At 35.9% G+C, this 21,163-nt stretch overlaps 1 protein-coding gene across 2 annotated transcripts; it reads right to left on the bottom strand.

Moving 5' to 3' along the window:
* Positions 1-14,563: 14,563 nt before the first annotated feature.
* LOC147538139 (mitogen-activated protein kinase homolog NTF3) lies at positions 14,564-18,129 on the bottom strand. Of its 2 annotated transcripts, none has more exons than XM_086641113.1 (3): positions 17,624-18,129; positions 16,818-17,244; positions 14,564-15,656 (listed from the first exon to the last, which is right to left on the bottom strand). In XM_086641113.1, exons 2-3 carry the CDS (start codon positions 17,238-17,240, stop codon positions 14,967-14,969), a joined length of 1,113 nt encoding a protein of 370 aa, XP_086497239.1. In that variant the 5' UTR covers positions 17,241-17,244; positions 17,624-18,129; the 3' UTR covers positions 14,564-14,966. The 2 variants fall into 2 exon arrangements, with proteins under 2 accessions (XP_086497239.1, XP_086497237.1); XM_086641111.1 differs by having other exon boundaries at positions 16,818-17,253; positions 17,624-18,123.
* Between the last annotated feature and the right edge of the window lie 3,034 nt (positions 18,130-21,163).

Here is a 21,163-nt window from a genome sequence, read left to right as displayed (position 1 = left end):
AATAAAAAAAATTGTTGGAAAAATAGAAGATGGAAAAATGATGACATAAATAACATGATGATGTTAATCACAATGGAGAACACTTTGAGCAAGGATTTGAATATATTGTTGTTTTCGGTGTACCGATTCAACGAGTTGACACAGCGAGTCCCTAACCGACTCACTGGTGAAACTGGTTACTACTTTGATTTTATTTGTAAATCAATCAAAAACACTTTCGTTCCGAATTACCAGAGAAAGACTAAGGATGAGAACAACTCAATGTCTTTCCTATATCTAATCGATAATGTCAGTTATCTAGAACAGATGATTCGTAGTCGAATGTCACTATCGATTTAAGATCAGAAAGAGGAATTGTATTCCTTATGTTTTTTCTGATTATTACTTTAAAATTAACACACTTCTGATTTGAAAAATCAGAATATCTTTAATTAAGAAATCAGATAAACTAAAAATGAAAAGAAAAATAGGAAGATAAGAAGAAGAATATATTTTTAGTCGAGGCGAGGTATTCCTCTTTCCTTGAGACAATTGACGCCCTGTATAGAACCATACAGTTACCGGCGTTTGTCTCCCAGGATATAACGGCCCTTTTGATTCAATGGTACTTCGAATCAGAAAGCAGTCGAACTTAAAAGTATACTAACCTTTGACTTAATGCAAATAAACCAAAAATTCTTTCTTATGAAACTCCTTGAAAACTCTGCTAAATCTTCCTCTTAGACACTCTAATATGATCTACTAACAATGCTTGATGCTCTGAAAAAAATGGCTTTGAATTTGGAGTTCATTTGGGTCCTGTAAATAGGTTTCGAAAAGATACATTCATTAGGGAGGCGTCTGTTGGGTCAGGGACACATCTGCAGAGAAGGAAAAGTGAAGGTTCACTTATTTAGCCACAGAAACTTGTCGACTGCGATTAGGCCCTCTTGTATCTAGCTCAAAAGCTCGGGAGGACCGCCCTCTGTTAGATTTGGCTCAATCTTGCCCGAAATTGGCCCACCATAAGTTCAAATAACCATTAGATGGAGTGCCGGGATGATCCCACTCCTTGCCCGACACGGGGCTAACGCCATCCGTTGGATCTTAGCTTTTTGCGTCGAAAGAACGCGAGTCGTCCAATCTGGACGTGTTCGCTTTGCGAAAATGCCCCCAAACCAACTTTTCGTTATTGCCATTTGGTCCCTAACTTAACCTTTTCCCACCAAACTTCAGACTTGAATATCTCATTCATCCGGAATCAGATTTGGGTGATGGCTCAAAACTTAAGAGCTCGACGAGATGAACGCAATGACGTGTTTCGTTTCTGAGTTTGACGATTTGAACCGATCCAAAATCGGCTCCGTTTCCAACATATATTAGCCTCAACCCTCCGCTGATGTGGCGACAAATCACTTGAGTGTGGAGCAATTGGAAAGAGGAATGGTGAGAAAATAGGGAAATGCTAAATGTACAAAGAATCTTTGACAAGATTCTTGACAAAATGTCATTTGAACGGTCCCGATCAAAGTCAAACATTGAAAAGCTTTTATCATTTTTTATCTTTTAGTGAAAAAGAGTCATTAAGTCACAAATTTTGTCTAGGATTTTGTACATGTAGCACTCCTGTGGGAAATGCTAAATGTACAAAGAATCTTTGACAAGATTCTTGACAAAATGCCATTTGAACAGTCCCGATCAAAGTCAAACTTTAAAAACTTTGATCAATTTTTGTCTTTCAGTGAAAAAGAGTCATTTAAGTCACAAATTTTGTCAAGGATCTTGTACATGTAGCACTCCCGTTAGTGAAAATGTTGGTGATATGAACAGCATAGCAGAGATGGTAAGTTTTTTAGTAAAACCGAAAGTGAGCTTCCCGCGAACGAAGTGATAATCAATTTTAATATGCTTAGTTCATTCGTGAAATATCATATTTGCAGCGATACAAATGGTCATTCGATTGTCCCTATAAACTCTCTCTGGAAAAGGTATTTCAACCATTAAAGCTCTGTTGTTAAAGAGGCAAGATCACAATATCGTGCTTCGAAGACCGAAAAAAGATGACTTCTTCTTGGAGTGCCAAGACAGCAGATTCACACAAAGTAATTCAAAGTACCCAGTGGTACAACGACGAGCCAGGGGACAACTGACCCATGCCCTGTTAGTGTACATATTGTGTTCTTTGGTCTTATATGTACTTTTCCTTTTTGTCAAGGACATTACTGTAATTTGTATTCCCTTCAACTATCTATAAATACAATACATACCCTATCCATTAGGGTATCTTGAGTCAAATCTTTACATGGTATCAAGAGCCACCTTTTCAAACCTTCCCCTTCTTCTTGGTTTTCTGTGTTCTCTTCTTCTTGCTTTCCATGGTCGATTCTACTATCCCACCCTCCTCACCCACTAACATTTCTCTTTCCTCTTCTTCTCAAACATCTTAGTCTCCATTCGTTTGGATAACACTAACTATCTGCTATGGAGGAGCCAATCACTTCCCATTCTTCACTCTCAAGATCTCTTTAAGTTCATTAATGGCTCATTTCTTCCTCCTCCTGAGTTTCTTCCCAACTCCACTGAATCTTCCTCTATTCCTCAAAGAAATCCAGACTTTGTTTTCTGGTACAGAATTGATCAAATGCTCATCTCTTGGCTGAATGCCACTCTCACTGAGCCTGTTCTTAGTCAAGTCCTTGGTTTAACCACCTCAAAAGAGGTTTGGGAATCACTTGAAAGAAACTTCTCATCCATCAACTCTGCTCGTTTGATGAATCTGAAACTTCAACTTCAGACCCTGAAAAAGGGTTCTCTCTCTATCTCTGAGTATTTACTTTGACTCACATCAATTTCTGATTCCCTTGCTGCTATAGGACATACTGTGGCTAATTCTGAGCTTGTTCTCATCGTTCTTTCTGGTTTGGGCCTTGATTATAAAGGTTTTGTTACCTCTATCACTACTCGTCTTGTTCCTCCTACTTACTCTGAGTTACACTATCTTTTACTCACTCATGAGTTTCGCATTAAACTCCTTCGTACCCAAACCATCCAGACAACTGCCTTTCTTGCCCAATCCTTTCCTCAAACTCGACTTCCTCATTACCCTGTTCAAAGAGGAAACAGAGGTAGACAAAACAGAGGTGGTAATAGAGGAAATAGAGGCTACAGTTCAAACAAAGGATATTATCGAAACACTTACTCCTCTGTTCTTGGTCCCCCTCCTTCTTCTCCTATAATTTGTCAGTATTGTGGTAAACCAGGGCATTCAGCTCGAAATTGCTTTAGCATTCCAAGTGCTTCTGATTTGGCTCACTCCTTTGCAGCTATGGGAGTTGATACAGCTCCATCGGACCCTAACTAGTATGTTGATTCTGGTGCTACAATGCACATTTCTTCTGATGTAGCCTCTACCTATGCTCGATCTGAAATTTCTACCCCTGATCAAGTAATGATGGGCACTGGTCAGGTAACTTCTGTCACTGGAAAAGGTAACTTTCCTCTACCTCCTACTCAAATCCAACTTAAAAATGTCTTGATAGTTCCGTCATTCAAAAAGAATCTTATCTCAGTGTCTCATCTTCTTCGAGACTTTAACTGCTTTGTTGTGTTTCATCGAAATGGCTTTGTTCAGGGCATTCCAACAGGGAGGAAACTCCTCGAAGGAATGATTGATCAAGGTCTTTTTCGCCTGTCATCCTCAACTTCTTCTCATCCACCAGTCGCCTTCCTTGTCTCCTCAATGTCCGATGCTTTTCCTGTTTCTTCTGAAGTATGGCATCATCGTTTAGCTCATCCTCATCTGCAAGTTTTAAATTTAGTAATTAAAGATAATGGTCTAAGTGTTAAGAAGTCCGCAATGAGTTCAATTAAATGTTTAAGTTGCATTAATAGTAAACATCATCGTCTTCCTTTCTCCTCTGTTATACACAAATCTACTATGCCAAATGAATTAATTCATTCTGATCTTTGGGGTCCTTCCCCTGAGACATCACCCTCTGGCCATCGTTATGTTCTTCTCTTTATTGATGATTATTCGAGATTCACTTGGGTGTATTTCCTCAAGCACAAGTCTGAAGTTAAATTTCATTTTCAAAATTTTAAAAACTTTGTGGCAAAACAATTGGGACACCCCATCAAAATCCTTCAAACAGATGGTGGTGGAGAATATGTTAACAATGATTTATCGAATTTCCTAGCTCAAAATGGAATCCTTCACCGTCGCTCGTGCCCTCATACTCCTCAACAAAATGGAGTGGTCGAGCGTAAGATATGTCATCTCGTTGAAACATCCCTGTGTCTTCTTCGTCAAGGCTCTGTCCCTTATAAATTTTTGCCAGAAGCTTTTCAAACTGCTGCCTATACAATTAATCGACTTCCAAGTTCAGTATTGGATGGAGTTTCACCCTTCGAAAGACTCTTTCACATAACTCCTTTATATGATAATCTCAAAACTTTTCTTTGCCTTTGCTTCCCTCTTCTCGCTCCTTATCGAAGTTCCAAATTCGAACCCAAATCGAAATCTTGTGTTCTCCTTGGTTACAGTCCTAATCATAAAGGATACGAATGCCTTGATTTTGATTCATCTCGGATTTATATATCTCATCATGTATTATTCGATGAAGAGATTTCCCCCTTTTTGAATTTCTAAGAATCCTAATTTTCCCCCTGTTCCTCTTCAATGGACGGTCAGAGATGACTCTATTGTTTCTCTACAACAAGGGTCAGGTGGTCCCTCACTTTCCACGCGTCCTTCTCCTTTACCATCTCTTCCTACTACTCATACAGCTGGTGGTCCCACGTCTGAAAAACATCCTCTTCTTTCTTCTCTGTCATTTGTCTCCCACAACTCCCATACTCAACCAGTTCTTGGACAGCTGAGTGCCCAGTCATCTGCTACTGCCACGTCTATCCTTCCCTCTACCCCTGCTGTCCTTCCATCTAAAAATTTGTCCCCCACTACCCACCAGCTGTCCTCTTCATTAGGAGACCCACCTTCTCAAATGTCAGCACCTTTACCTTCTCAATCTCTTTCCTCTATACCAACGAACCCTAATAATGAACATCCAACCTTCATTCCTCCTTCCTGCTCCATCCATCCTATGGTTACAAGATCAAAAGATGGCACAAGAAAACTAAGAATTCTTTTCTTTAAACATATTTCTTCCTCTCTGTTTTATGAACCAACTACTTTTCATCAAGCTTCTAAACATGAACATTGGCGTAGGGCAATGGATGAAGAAATTAGGGCCCTCATTAAGAATGGCACCTGGACTCTAATGTCTCTACCTTCAAATAGTAATATTGTTGATTGTAAGTGGATTTTTAAGGTTAAACAAAAGGCTGATGGTTCTCTTCAACGACATAAAGCCCGATTAGTTGCTCGTGGGTATTCTCAGCAATATGAGGTAGATTATGATGAGACTTACAGTCCTGTGGTTAGGCCGGCGACAATTAGAACAGTGCTTTCTCTTGCAATTTCTGGTAATTGGAACATCAAACAATTGGATGTCAAAAATGCCTTTCTCAATGGCAATTTGACAGAGTCTGTCTATATGACTCAACCTCTAGGGTTTGTTGATCCCTCAAACCCTAATTTAGTCTGTAAGCTTCATAAAGCTCTCTATGGGCTAAAACAAGCCCCTCGAGCTTGGCACTCTCGGTTTAGTAATACTACTTTAAATTTGGGTTTTCACCAATCCATCTCTCATCCACCAATGTTTTACCTTCGATCTGCTTCTGATTTAACAATTTTATTACTTTATGTCGATGATATTATCGTTACAAGTTCGTCTTCTACTCTGGTAAATTGGTTGATTCATAATCTTAAAACAACATTTGAAATGTCTGATTTGGGGGATTTGAGTTATTTTCTTGGTATGGAGGCAAATCGATCTTCTGATAGTCTTATTTTAACTCAACGGAAGTACTCTATGGATCTTTTGGCTTAATTTGGTCTTCTCGACTCTAAACCAGTTGCTACACCGGTTCTAACAGGGACGAAATTATCGAAACAAGATGGTGATGCTCTCTCTGATCCTCAGCAATTTCGAAGTCTAGTTGGGGGTTTGCAATATCTAACCCTAACCAGACCAGATATAGCCTATGCTGTCAATCAAGTATCGAAATTTATGAGTAAGCCCACGACAGTTCTTCTCATCGCTGCAAAAAGAATTCTCCGATACCTCAAAGGCACTCTCTCTCTTGGTCTGACTTTCCGGCGAGCCACGAGTCTCCCTCTAATTGGGTTCTCCGATGCTGATTGGGTTGGGTCTCTTGATGATAGAAGGAGCACAACTGGGTATGGGGTCTTTCTTGGGCCTAACCTTATTGCTTGGGCCTCCAAACCACAACCCACTGTAGCTAGGTCGTCTACAGAGGCCGAGTATCGGGCTGTGGCCCACACAACGGCAGAGATAATTTAGGTTATCTTTACCTTCTTCTCCAATTATATATTGTGATAACATTAGTACTACTTATTTAACGATAAATCCGATCCTTCATTCGAGAACAAAACATGTTGCCATTGATTTCCACTTCGTTCGGGAACAAGTCAGACAAGGTAATCTCAAGGTCTGCTTCATTCCAGGTGATGCACAATTGGCCGACATTTTCACCAAGGGGTTACCTTCTACAAAGTTCTAAGATTTAGATTTCCATTAGGGTATCTTGAGTCAAATCTTTACATGCCCGAGTCTGTGAAACCCATAGTCATCAGAGAACTAGAAAATGAGAGGAGAATCCCACTATCCAAAGTCCCTTTTAAGTATCCTAAAATGCGAGTGAAAACATTCATGTGAATACAACGAGGATATTGCATAGAGTGGCTTAATTAGTTGATTGCAAAAACAATGTCGGTATGGGTAACCGTCAAATAGAAAAATTTGGAAATTAGACGATGGAAAGACGTAGGATCCTCTATTGGGGAATGTAGAAAGAAAGGGTTTGGCACCGAGAATGCCAGAATCCTAAAGAATGCCCAAGATATACGTCCTTTGACAAAGGAAAATGCATGTCTAAGAGCGAGAAACATTGAGTCCAAAAAATATTGGAGACGTCAGAGATCTTCTAATGAGAAACGTTTCTTAGGACATAATCGAAGTGAGTGAATGACATTGCCATCATTTCCCGTGATGACGATGTCTTTAACATAGACAAGGACGGTGGAAGGTCAAATCATGACAAAAATAAAAAACATAGTGGTCATAAGTCGACTAAGTAAAAACTTAAGCTATAAGCCATTGGAAAACCTTGCAAACCTTGCAATCTAACCTAGTTTGTCGTTTAAACAAATCTAACCTAGTTTGTCGTTAAACAAAAAACATAGTGGTCATAAGTCGACTAAGTAAAACTTAAGCTATAAGCCATTGGAAGACCTTGCAAACCATATAATGATTTGTTTAAACGACAAACTAGGTTAGATTCTTATTTGTCAAAATCAGGAAGAATTGTCATATAGACTTCCTCGTCCAGGTTACTCGGGACGAAGGGGTTGTTGATATCCAATTGATCTAATATAAAGTCCATTGCTTGATGGAATCGAGGGAGAAAAGGATACACACCTTCACTAATTTACCAATAAGGGCAAAAGTGACATGATAGTTGATGTAATTGGGTAAATTCCCTAGCAACTAATGGCGCCTTATGTCGTTCAATGGAGCCATCAAAGTGGTATTTAATTTTGTAGACCCATTTACGCCAATAGGTCTCCTACGAGGTAGCAAAGGAGTCACAGTTGAAGTATTATTCGCCTCGAGAGCCAAAATCTCTTTAGACTTGACATCAAGCCAAACAAAAGGGAAAGAGTTAAGCGTGTCTTATTGGAGGTTAGTTTTTCGATCGTGATGGCAGAAGTAAGAACAACTAGATGGGAGAAGTTCGAAGTGTCAAAGGGGATATAGTTAACCAACGGATAAGGAGTTCATAACGTTGAAGATTTCAAACTGGAGAGAATGTAGTCCGCTAAATAAGGGAGCTTATGGCGCTCACAATAAGCCACAAGGATAGCTGGGTCAGTCAAGTCATTAGGTAGCGTAGGCTAGGGACAGACGGAGACGAGCAAAAGCTTTAGGTGGAGTCGTAAAGTAGGATCAATGACGATCTGTGTTGGTGAATATCCATTATCCTCATCCGAAAGATGGAGAGTGAAGAGGTAGATGCCCGAAATTCAGAAGAATCGTGGGATAGAAGAATAAAGAAATTTGTCCTAAAATATCGACATTGATTCATATTATTTGGTTCTAACAGGGGCGGGCCCACATAGGGTCCCGTGGGGGTGCAGGCCCCCACGACCCAAATGTGAGTCCATCCTGTGGTAGTAATAGAACAAGGGGTGCCTATTAATTTATACCAAGTAAGTAGTGGCCAATCCAAAAGACCAGCCCAACTTTATTAGTTACTATTTTTTTGAATAAAAAAGTGAATGGCCCACCACCAACATTTACTTCCATAAAAATATCACCACTTTCCACTGGATCTCACCGTGTCTTGGTATACTTACCAATAACCCCACTTACTTCCCTACCCATTAATGTTATTTTTTTAGGCCTAATTTTTTTCTATGTTGGAAATTTTTTTATAATTCTTTATAGTTAGTCACTTCTATTTTACTTAATCCTAAATTGTTTTCTATTCTAATTAAAATTAAAATTTTAATCTACCATTATATACTAATTCTAATTCTAATCAAATTAGAAACAAACAAAGATATAGAAGTTATAAATTTCGTTATTCAGGTTCCCTTACAAAATCGTATTCTCATCTTTTCTTTTGCCGTGACATTAAAAGAAGACAAGTATGTGATTTTTCTTTTCTATTCTTATATGATTTAAATTAAACTTTTTATATTCAATAAGTTTGTTAATGGCTGTAAACTAATGTGCCCTCACATCAAAAAATTTCTGGCTTCGCCACTGGGTTCTAATAGACATTTCGATATTCTATAGGTTTTTTTGCCTTAGGCCAACATCTTTTGGTTTAAACAACCATTTTTTATTCAAAAAAACATGAATCTAGTCCTAACATTACTACCAAAGAAATGGTGAATGTCAAAATCACCCATGAACAATTAATTGGTGGATAAATCTTCAGTACTTTTGTTTGATTTTGAGATACAATGTATGTGCCCTAAACTATGGAGAGAATTAATACAATACTTTTTTTTTTTTTTTGTTGAGAAATTAATACAATACTTTGTTTGAAGTCATTTCGTGTCAATTTGTTTTATAAAAAGAAGTCGTTGATATCTTTTGCCGCAAAATTTGACTTTTGAAACTAGACTCTTTATTTGCATATTTATAATTAAGTAGAAGGGCTCTTTATATATATATATGCATATTAATATGTGATAAGAAGGTTTAACAATAATTAAAGAGGAAAAGAAAGGTCTATTTTGGATAACTTATTTTAGAAAATTGAAAAATAATATGAAAGAAGTGTGATTCCAAGCTTACGATGTTTCTTTCAACAAAAAAAAAAACTTAGGAAGTTTATATACATACATATATATTTTCTTTTTTTGTAGAAGACAACAAACTTTTTCACGGAGCCTGAAATCCAAGTGCCTCGAACCCCTCACCTAGAGGATAGGCAACCAAGTGCTTCACCACTCAGCCAAGGGGTCTTTGGCTATATACATACATATATGCTTGGTCTTTTTCTTTCTTCCTCGTAATCATATTTCGAGATGAGTGTTAGGTAAGCTATAGCTTGAATTTTTCTCTATTCTCTGAGATTCATACTACGAGGTGTGTGCCCTTAAACTATTACTTAAATTCTTAAACCATCCAGAATTAGAACGAGTAGCCTTATAGAAAACAAATAAAAGTATTTAAAAATCTAAAATTTGAACTTAATTGGCAAAGATGATGATCAATCTAATCCATCTAGGTCATATGAATGTCTCACTAAGGACCAATCGACCCCCGCCGAGGGCAAGGATGAGGCTCAATATAGGATCGCCCTGGAAGAATGATGACTTTTGACGATAACTCTAAACATCCACTCGATTATAGATACATCAAAAGAGCTAAAGTGACACCCTCGTCAACTATAAGTATGAAAACAAAAGGTTCGAAAACGTCGACCGTGAGTCGACTTTTGTAATATAAGATGATTGCATCTAAGCCAATCATTGCTCAGGTTAAAGAACTATAGAGTATCCTACTAGAGCTTGATCAAGAAGTTACCGTAGGATGGAGAGGCATAAAAAAACTAGGATACAAGTCTTTAAATACTTAACCTTAAAGCTTTGAACATGTGAGGAGTGTGAGGTGTGTCAGATGGTCAAAGCAGAAAATCGACATGCGTTGGGACTTCTAGAACCGTTGTCTATTCTGGGGTGGAAATGTGAAAATATATCGATGGACTTCATCACGTTTACCGCGCTCGAGTCGAGGCTGTGATGCCATTTGGGTGATAGTTGATAGGTTGATCACTAAGTCGGCTCACTTCCTACCAGTGAAGACTACAGATAGTGGAAATCGACTGACACAACTTTATATCAAGAAAATAGTCAGGTTGCACAGAGTTCCAGTGCCTATTGTGTCAGATAGGGATTCATCCTTTACTTCTCGGTTTTGGAAAAGTTTCAAGCTTCTATGGGAACATCTTTATACTTCAGTACATCCTTTCACCTTCAGACTGATGAGCAGATGGAGCGAGTTAACATAGTACTTGAGGATATGTTGCGATGCTCAATACTAGATCTTGGAGGGAGTTGGCAAGATCACTTGCCTTTGGTGGAATTTGCATACAACAATAGTTATCCATCAAGTATTGGCATGACACCTTTTGAGGCATATACGGGAGGCCTTGTTGATCACCATTGTGTTGGACTGAGGCAGAAGATGCTAAGCTAGAGGGACAAAAGGTGATTCGGGACACCTCTGGGAAGCTTGCGTTGGTTCGGAGTAGGCTCAAAGCGGCTCAAAGTCGTCAGAAGAGTTATGCGGCAAGCGACGAAAGGATTGGAGTTTATCGTAGGAGAAGAGGTTTTGTTGAAGGTGGCACCTATGAAAGTTGTTTTACGGTTCGGTAAGAAAGGATAGTTGGCATCGAGATACATTCGACCTTTCAGGATAGTTGAGAAGGTGGGAAAAGTAGCTTATTGTCTTGACTTGCTTGCAAGTTTGGCATAATGTATTTCATGTTTCGATGCTTCGGAAACATGTGAGAGATAAGGATCAACATTCGGTGGTTGACTACGATGATTTAGAAGTCCAACCAGATGCAGCATATGAGAAGGAACCAACTTGCATCGTTGACCGTAAAGAGCATGTGCTTCGCCGAAAAAACATTCCCACGGTAAAGGTTCAGTAGAATCATCACAATGATAAGGAGGTTATTCGGGAACGTGAGGATGATATGCAACTTCGCTATCCTCATCTTTTCCTTTCAATAGGTACGTTCAATTTCGAGAACGAAATTTCCTTTCAGGATGGGAGATTGTAGTGCCACTACCATAATAGTGGGGTGCATATAGCAGCAACCCTTTAATCCTCTAAAACCCTATGCCACTTTCTTCATTCCCTTTTCTTTTCTTTTGCAACCAGCAACCATTTAATTTATAGAGAAAAAGCTAGGGCTAAGTGAAGAAAAAGGATGGATCAAAGCTGGTGATTTTTCTTTGTCTTCTTGGTGTGGGGCTTGCTTTGCTTTGGATTAAGATATATTTATATCTCTCTATGGCTTGAATAACCATTTTATAGAAAAACCTAGACAACTAGATGACACTACAAACCTTAGATCTTGGTATTACTTGAACATATATATATATATATATATATATATATATATATATATATATATATATATATATATATATACATTAGAAGTAGTAGATTTATTATTTCTACAAAAAACAATTTTTAGGTCACTTTGAATCACATCTCTGTGTTAGATTTTGAAGGAAATTTGCCCTAATGATATAGTTGTTGAACCATACAATCTTTATTAACATTCTCATGCTACATTCGTGTACTACAATAATAATTAGGGCTAAAACCCCCTTTATTTGCCATGATTTTAACATATAACTTTTATAATTGGACGTCTCTCACTAATAGATAATATTCTTTATGTACATACATAAACATGTGTTTGAATTTTGTAAGCTATTATCCTATATAGATCACTTCTTGCAAGACGTTATCGGTATGAAACTAGTAGGTCATAATATAGTGGCGAACATGATTATGATTTATGTATGTTGTGGTGTGATCCTATTATGTGTGTGTGATGTGATGGAGTTGGTGGAGGGTTGTAGGAGTTTTGGGGTTGGTTCGACCCTCTCTACCGAATGTTTATTGTGATGACCGACGGGTTCGCATGGTAAAGGCGTACGGCAGTATGGCCTAAGTATGGAGTGTATGGAGTCGGCGCTAATACAATGGTAGCCTTGTGGACCACACTCTTATACAACGTGGATACCAACTTGTCATATCGCTTTTGATTGTTTGTTACAAATGTGGTTTACTTTATTATAACAGTCACAACTTGAATACTTAATTTGAACACCTTTATTTGTTATAGGGTTGTCTATTTGTTTTGGTAGCTCTTGAAACTGTCTATTAAGGCTTTAGAGGTTTCAAAATCTACTTGTTGGCGTCTGACCCAACCTATTATTTTCAGGACAAAGAAATCGAGAAGTGCCACTTGCTTGAGTCACAGTTAGCCTGGTAGGAGTCTTCTTAGCAGTCTTCTTTCTTTCTTTAGGTAGTTATTTGGAGTTGCATCTCCTAAGTACTTATTTTTTGCTTTTATTTGATCTTGTCCAACATTTGTGTCGACCATTTAGAGACATCTTTTCAGTTTTGAAAACTTGGTAAAGTTCCGTTAGTTAATTTATTGTTACTTTTGAGCTTCATGTTCGATGTTATTTGTCTATTTGATAAATATGTCGCCTATGTTCAATGTTCTGCGGAGAACGCTTTAAGTTTAGGTTTTCATGGCGGCCGACGCAGAAATCTGAATTTGGGGTGTTACAACATCTATCTCGGTTATGTTCGAATCAAGGAATGAAAGTCGACATATTTTTGACGAGAAATGTGTCGGTTTTCTGAATTAGGTGCACAGAAACATGCTTACAGATATTTCCTGTAAGACTTCAGTCGAAACGTGAAGAAGTTTCGACATTTTCCATAAACTTTTCGACATGAAGAAATAACATACCTTAAAGCTTAACTTTCTTCGATTTTTCTTCTCGATTTGGAGGTCGATTTCTTCAAACTTTCTTCTAGTTTCTTTAAATTTCTTTCTCGAATTCATTATTATCATCTTTCCCGTTAAACAGCCCCAAAAAATCATGAAACTTAAAGTGATTTTGATTTGATATCAAAATCCAGAGAGATAAAATAAAAAAATCAAAGAAGTTTATCGAGGAAGACGAGAGAAGACTGAGAAAGAAGCCCTAATATTTTATCTGGGGAAATGTGATCCCCATAACTGTTAAAGGCACCTCCATTTTATTTTTAAAGGAATCCCACGTTACTGTTAACGGCGGCCCTTGAGATTTATTTGGAAAGGTTTAATTTGTAATTTACCCCTTGGTGTAACTGTCATATGGAGAAGTCATTCACTTTCCACCCTAAACTAATTGTGAGATTGCAGAGTAACCCTTAAACAAATAGATTATGTTATAATTTTGTCAATATTTTTTATGTTCGCCCCTTGTGTCAACTATTTATAACTACTCGCAATAACAATGTTATTTTTGGGTACTATATACAATTATGACATTTTTAAATCATTTATGTGGTTTTGTAAAATTTCCACATTGACCAAAATATTTTCACGAAACATCTCCACTTTTCAACCAATCGAAATTTTCACCGAAACAGACATTTCATTTCTTGGTCTGAATTAACGTTTATTGTTAGGCTTCAACGTTGTCTATTTATTTAATAACTAGAGAAATTATTTTATACTATGGTCAGAGTACAACCATAAACTCTATTTGACGAAACAGATAGAGTGACAACTTGAAAAGTTGCAAGGCTATTCTGTTTCTACTAAGAACAGAAACTCAATTTCAATGACTATACTAGAGACTGAAAATTCTAATCGAACCATGGGAACAACAAATGAATCGTTCTCAAATGACACCCTTAGTAAGTTCACCACCATGTACGAACAATAGTGTTCTATTTAAGATAGGATGTTCTGAAATGCGTTATTTTTATAGAACTAATATCCTCTGCCAACTTGGCTAGTTGGTAGGCCATCTACTCAGAAACACAGAGTTCCCTGGTTTGTTTCACAGTCGAGGAGAAATTCATCATTTGTTCGAGGAGAAATTCATCATTTGTTGACTGTGCAAAAGATATAAATGAAGTAAGAGTAGGAATGACCTTTCATACCCCTAGGATAGTATCCATGCCATACCAAATAAATGTTGGAATGACCTTTCATACCCCAAAGATAGTATCCATGCCATACTAAATGTAATGACCAAAATGATTTTCACCAAGACGTTGGAGGTGGTTTGAAACTGTTATTTCGCCAAACCTATAACAGACTCAGATGGATCTTTTCAAAAATGCCAAAACCCAAAAAGACAGAGTTCAACATACACAATAGAAAAGGAACATATGAAAATAGAATACATAATATTATCGAGCGACGACTATCATTGTCATAGTTTAGCAGATTACAGAAGTTAATCATAATACATTCATCTTGAATGTATAAAAGAGAAGAAAACAAGAGATTGATTTCCCAGATCACAACAACAAAACAACACCTATATACACTAACTTAAAAAACTCACCTATTACAAGTACCATCTAGTCGAGTTCCAACTATTAAAAACAAAATATCTGGTACACCTAAACAACTAACAACACAATAATGGAACAACAATAAGAAAAAGAAGAATTACTACCTTCTGCGGAAGAATAGTAAATCTTTATTTGCTGCGAAACTGCTTCTCTGGATTTCTCCGTGTGAAATGGAGAAAGAAGAGAAATGGATAAGGACATATATATTGTCTGCTAAACATTGTCGGAGGAAGCAGCTTCTGGGTGGTAATGAAGCATTTCACTCAACATCATTTCTCTGATTGTATCTTCGCTCATCTCGTCTTCGTCTATGTCGAGATCGATTGGGACCTGCGCTGGAGGATTGGCATTCGGGTCGTACAATGGAGACATATAAGGGTGTTGGAGAGCTTCAGTCACGCTTATTCTCTTCGAAGGATCGAAAACAAGCATTCTCTGTAAAAGGTCAATTGCTAGCGGATTTGCATTTGGGTAGATTCGGCCCAAAGGAGTCCGTGGTGAATAGGGAAGTGATTTAATATACCTTCTCGCCTTTGGGTTGTCAATGAACTCAAGATCCGCCTCGTTTTGGCTTCCAAGGACATTAATTATCAGCTTGAGCTGGTTCAGGCACTCGGTACCCGGGAAGATGGGCTTCCGACCCAGAAGCTCTGCAAATATGCATCCTACAGACCAGACATCAATAGAGGTGCCATAATTGTCACAGCAAAGGAGGAGTTCAGGGGCCCGATACCAACGGGTAACAACATACTCTGTCATGAACTGGCCCTTACCACTGCTGGTCCGTGCTAATCCAAAATCACAGATTTTCAGATCACAGTTTGCATTGACAAGGAGGTTTCCAGGCTTTAGATCTCGATGAAGGATATTTGCAGAATGAAGGTACTTTAATCCTCGAAGAAGCTGCATCCCAAGTATTAATCAATTCTAAGTTAGTATGCGGACAAGTGGCTGCCAAAGAAACAGTATTTGTTTGACAATCTTTAGCATTTCCACACAAAATTAACAGATTCTAATCAAGAGGCACAGCTAATGTCCATAAATTGCACCGATCAAAAATCAAAACTTGGGTCAACAAATAGATTGACTAATCGATGCAGAAGAACGAGTAATATCTACAACTAGTTTGTGAGATGAGAAAATACAAATAATGATGATGAGAAACCCAGCTTTATAGGACTTTTAGATCAAAAAATTTATAGAGAAATTGGATATGAAAAAGATATGCTCTATTATTACTACAAGTGGAATCCACTCAGAAGACATTCTTTTTATCGAAAACTGAATCACTTCTGTTTATTAACTACAAGTGGGATCTTTTTGCTCATTAATGATGCTACTATACTTTTTAATCCTTTGAAATGACTTTATGGATTGCGATACCTTGTTTCAGCTTTCTAACCAAGTGGTGATGAATAGTAAAGGATCTCAATATCTCATTACTGTCCATCTAATTTCCAAAAAAATTCTCATTGACTACGAAACACATAAAAATTTTCTACAGAAAACATTAATCAGTTCATGACATTATTTAGAAAGCTATAACTATTTTCTTTTTATTGGAACCTACTTTTAGCACCAGTAACAAGATGGAGGGTAAAATCTAACCCTATTTATCTTTCAAAGGTTGTTTTTCCATTCTCTTCTTAAATAACTTAGATATGAATATCTATTTGTGGGCTAAGAGTTAGTATTTGGAAGCGTAGTCAAAAGAAAGTTAGTGCAATCAAGTGGTAAAAGATTGCTTAATATGTATAAGATCGGAAAAAAAGAAAAGTCTAAAACAGGAACACGCGGTAATTGGTGCTATTGTCTCTTTCAAGGATGTCACAGTCAGTAAAAAAAAAGGCATATTCAGCAATCAAGGAGGATATTCATAACTGTAACGAAAGAAGCTAGTATTTTTATTTACCAGGGCCAACGTTAACGTGGATAATCAGGATTATGCAAAATATGCGATCTACTAATTTGAGACGACTACCATTATTTCACGACAAGAAGCTTATGACAACAATCCAGATTGTCCTGGTGCAATTATCATATATTTAATAGAAAGTTGTATACCTGAAAGAGGAAATATTGGCAATGATCATTAGAGAGAGATTGAGAGGACTTGATAATTTGATGAAGATCAGTATCCATTAGTTCGTAAACTAAATATACATCCTTGAAGCTTCTCCTATGTATAGGCATCATTACATCTTTCAAAGCGATCACATTCTCGTGCCGCAGATGTCTAAGAAGCTTAAGTTCTCGTAAAGTTCTAAGAGCATCGATTCGATTCTCAAAGGCATTATGTATCTTCTTAATTGCAACTTTCTCGTTTGTCTCTCTATTCACCGAAGAACAAACAATACCATAAGCTCCTCTACCAATGGGCTTAATCGGCACATATTTTGTGTCGATCTCAAACATAGTTTGCCACATTGAGTAGTAATGTTTTCCTTGTGGAACATTTCCATTAGGGGGTTCGACGAATGTAGCCATTTACCTACAATAACTAGCATCCCATCAAAGATCAATAAGAAAAGAGTTTAACCATAGTCTTAATTGGAAGGGGAAATATCACAAGAACAATATAAACATTTATACTAGTCTTACTATAAAGAAACGATTTTCCTGCCAAAACCATTAAAATTGAAAATTTTATATCTTTATTTCCGAGGAACAAATCGTCTTTAAAGAACTAAACCCTAAGTCCTCTAATTTTGTGATCTAACAATAAATGATACTCTTATAAACAAATTAGAGTTTGATGATAAGCAAGACCCATGAACAAATTTTGATTATGAACAAAGATATCTTATAAAACATAGAAATTATGAGACAGATAGAGATTAAGAAACAAAAAGAAAAAGTGGAAAGATTACCTAGGTTTTTCACTTAAGCAAATTGAATAGCTTCCAAATCCACAGAAAAACTTCCACCTTTACCCAAATCTTTAAATTTCAACAACAAATCATTTCCTACATCGTCTCAATTTTCTCTTCTTTCCCTTGATGATCAAAACTCTGATTAAACCATTCACAAATCTTCTACTAATTAAAATTAACTTGAAGTTCAATTTGAGAATTCCTAATTCTAACACTCAAATTCTCACTACCCAAAACACCCAATTCTTCCCTTTACTATTTCAAAATTTGTTACTAAATTTATTTTTATTATACAAACAAAACTGGAACCTGTAAATTATTCTGACCCAAAATTATCCTAGTTTTTAGGTTTCCATAGTTTTCAGATCTTGAGTTATTAGAGAGAGAGAGAAACGTTTATAATAGAAAAAGAAATTTTTAGAGAGAGAAAGTAATACGAGAGAAAGAGTGCGAGTTCAGTGAGGCGCATAAGACTCGGGGGGTTTTCAGTCATTGTCTATTTTAATCCTGGGTAATAAAGTAAGATTTACATATGAGATAGATTTGACGGCTCAGGTTCCCCTTATTGACAAGTTAGGGAATATTCGTTTCTTGCATAACGACATGGGTATAACCCGGTAAAAAAAGAAGGTACTTACCAAACGGGCTACTAGTTATTTGTAATATACAATACGATGGTGTAACCCGTGCCTATAGGGCACGGAAAGTTCTTTATATTTTATCTTGATGTATATTTGCTGTAATTACAAAAGTAATAACGATGCATTTGACATTTGATTGCAGGATTCCTATAAAAAATAAGATTTGGTAGGTATCATGATTCATTGGTTTATTTAACTACGAAGAATATTAGGACATTTGAATCTTAAGAATTCGTAAGTCCAAAATTTGTATTGGACCAAAATCTCACCCTCCCCTTTAAATTTGTTATATTTTGGATTAATAAATCAAAATTTTAAATAAAACAAAATATTCCCTTACAAACGTATTTGTCTACAAAATAATTAGTTAATTTTTTTTTCAAAAATTGTTTTTATATTATATTTTTTTTTCTAAAAATCATTTTTTCAGGAAAACAATTTTCGTAAAATCATGTTTCCAGAATATCCGATTTTAAGGAATCATTTTTTTTCCTTAAACTGTTATTTCCTAAAAAACATTTTTTTATTTTCGAAACTATTTTTTCCCAAAATCCGTTTTTTCCGACAATCGGTTTTTCCCCCCAATATGTTTTCCTGAATATCGTTTTTTATTCCTGAAAATCGTTTTATCCCTGAAAATCTATTTTCTTCTCGAAAAATCATTTTTTTTCTTTAGAAAACTGATTTTACCCAGAAACCATATTTTCTCGCAAAACTTTTTCCTTCGAAAAACTTTTTTAGTTTAAAATTTTTTTCCTGAAAATTGTATTTTCATGAAAATCGCTTTCCCCGAAACCCGTTTTTTTACCCTCGAACACTGTTTTTTTCGATACCCGAATTTTTTTGAAAACCTTTCGTTTCATGAAGACCGTTTTTTACTAAATTTTTTTTTTGCCAGGAAAAAACGGTTTCGGGGAAAAAATGATTGCCATGAAAAAACATCTTTTAAGAAATTCAAATTATCGAAATTAACAGTTTCTGAAAGAACAATTTTCAATTTAAGAAGCGTGAAGCGTTAAACAAACAAATAATAATAAATTATAAGATTCTTATTAGTTACCAAACAAATAAAAAAAATTTAGTTGGATTCATGAATCTGAAGGGTGGATTCATGATTCCGTCGTCCAAACACACCGTAAATGAAAATGGGGTTAATTAGTTGTGCCAGAAAAATGATCAAAATGATCTTTATGTATATATATATTAGTAATTAGGTGGTATATATAGTTATTTAATCAAAAATAATGAAAGTTCATTATTCACATTCACAACATGATAGGAATTTTTTCTAAGACAAGAAATATCAAAAGAAAAAATGAGCATTTTCTTTATTATACTTTTTGTTTGTAGTAGTCAATCAAGTAGTCTCCACACAAGATCAATTTTACTATTCATGCTAATAACAATTTCAAATGGCAATGTAGGGTCTGAGACTGATATCATATATTTCCTCCTAAACAAAAGTTCTCGTTAAATTAGGTTATTTTCACTATAAGAATTGAACACTTGAAATTGTGTCGGGTTTCTTATTTGATTTGGTGACAAAAGGTACACGAGAATACTTTTAGGTGGAAAATACGTGCACAACCGATGTCCTTATACAAACAACTATTTTTAGGTCCAGTGCGAGTCAACTATGTTAGACTTAGTTGATTTTGATTTTATAAGGGGACAACTCCATAAGGCCTTAAATATTAACAATTACTAATTTGTGGACCATTAACTAAAACAATAGTTAAAAATAGAAAATCTAATTGTCTTCTTCATTATCTTATTACTCTTTTTCTTCTTGTTAGTCTTATTCTTATTCCTTTACGGCTGCTAAAAGTAAACTACAGTTTCTACCACTTCACTATCTTATTTATCAAAGGGTCCGTGGGTATATAGACCAAAATAATATTCAAAAAAGGTTTATGATCCAATCTTCTCAAAATATGGATATTTAGTCCTTTTACATTATGGACATAATAACCCATTCTTTATGAGAGAACTACCGTCCATGTCCCTCCTACAAAAATCACGGGATTTTTAATTTCCCATAATGAATTTGGAATGTTTCTAATGTGGGCGTGATTTAGGGGATTTAAAGCAACTAACGTATAAATCCGAAATTGATTTATCTCTATCTTCTAACCGTTTTGGAAAGCAAATCTATTTCCAAATCAATTCACAACAAAAATCGTAATCAAATCAATTTTCTCTCTCTTTACAGATTTGGAAACCAAATCAATTTTCTCTCTCTTACTATGTAAATTTTTTTCGATTCAAATCAATTTTCTCTCACTTAACTTGCAGATTTGGAAATAGTATATTTTCTAGGATCAATTTAACGTGATTTGGGGGTTAATATACAAAACATATATATCACTTTCTCTCACTTAACTTTCAGTTTTGGAAATAGTATATTTTTCTGGGAACATTAAAACAACATATGTTTTCGTTTTTACTCATACATAAATACACATAGAATACAAATTATGAAACAAATACGTAAATTATGTATTATTTATGACGAGAAACCGTCATTTGTCAAGTATACAACATAATTTATCAAATGTATGTGGGTCTTGTTTAATAAATTACACATAATTTCTTTTACATTCATCATTTACATTCTGTTACAAAAAAAAAGTACAAAATCTTCTTTGGTTCAAAAATGGTGCCCATCCATGTACTCTCCATTAGTTTCGTTGACTCACTTTGATTTGATGATTCTCTTTGAAATTTCATCTGGTATATCAAACCTACACACATAAATACACATACATTAAAGAAAAAAAAATCATATATTGTATTATAAACTACATGTACAGTTTCGTAAATTATATAAAATGTTTTTCAAATTTTGACAACATTTGAAGGTTTTGAGTAGTTTGGTAAACTTATCAAGGCTACT

The sequence above is a fragment of the Eschscholzia californica genome, unplaced genomic scaffold (assembly GCF_041429995.1).
Source record: "Eschscholzia californica isolate CP2 unplaced genomic scaffold, dmEscCali1.0.p SCAF_5, whole genome shotgun sequence".
In the NCBI taxonomy this organism is placed as follows: Eukaryota; Viridiplantae; Streptophyta; class Magnoliopsida; order Ranunculales; family Papaveraceae; genus Eschscholzia; species Eschscholzia californica.
Note: the sequence above shows the minus strand (reverse complement) of the source record. Positions and strands in the feature narration are given on the sequence as shown.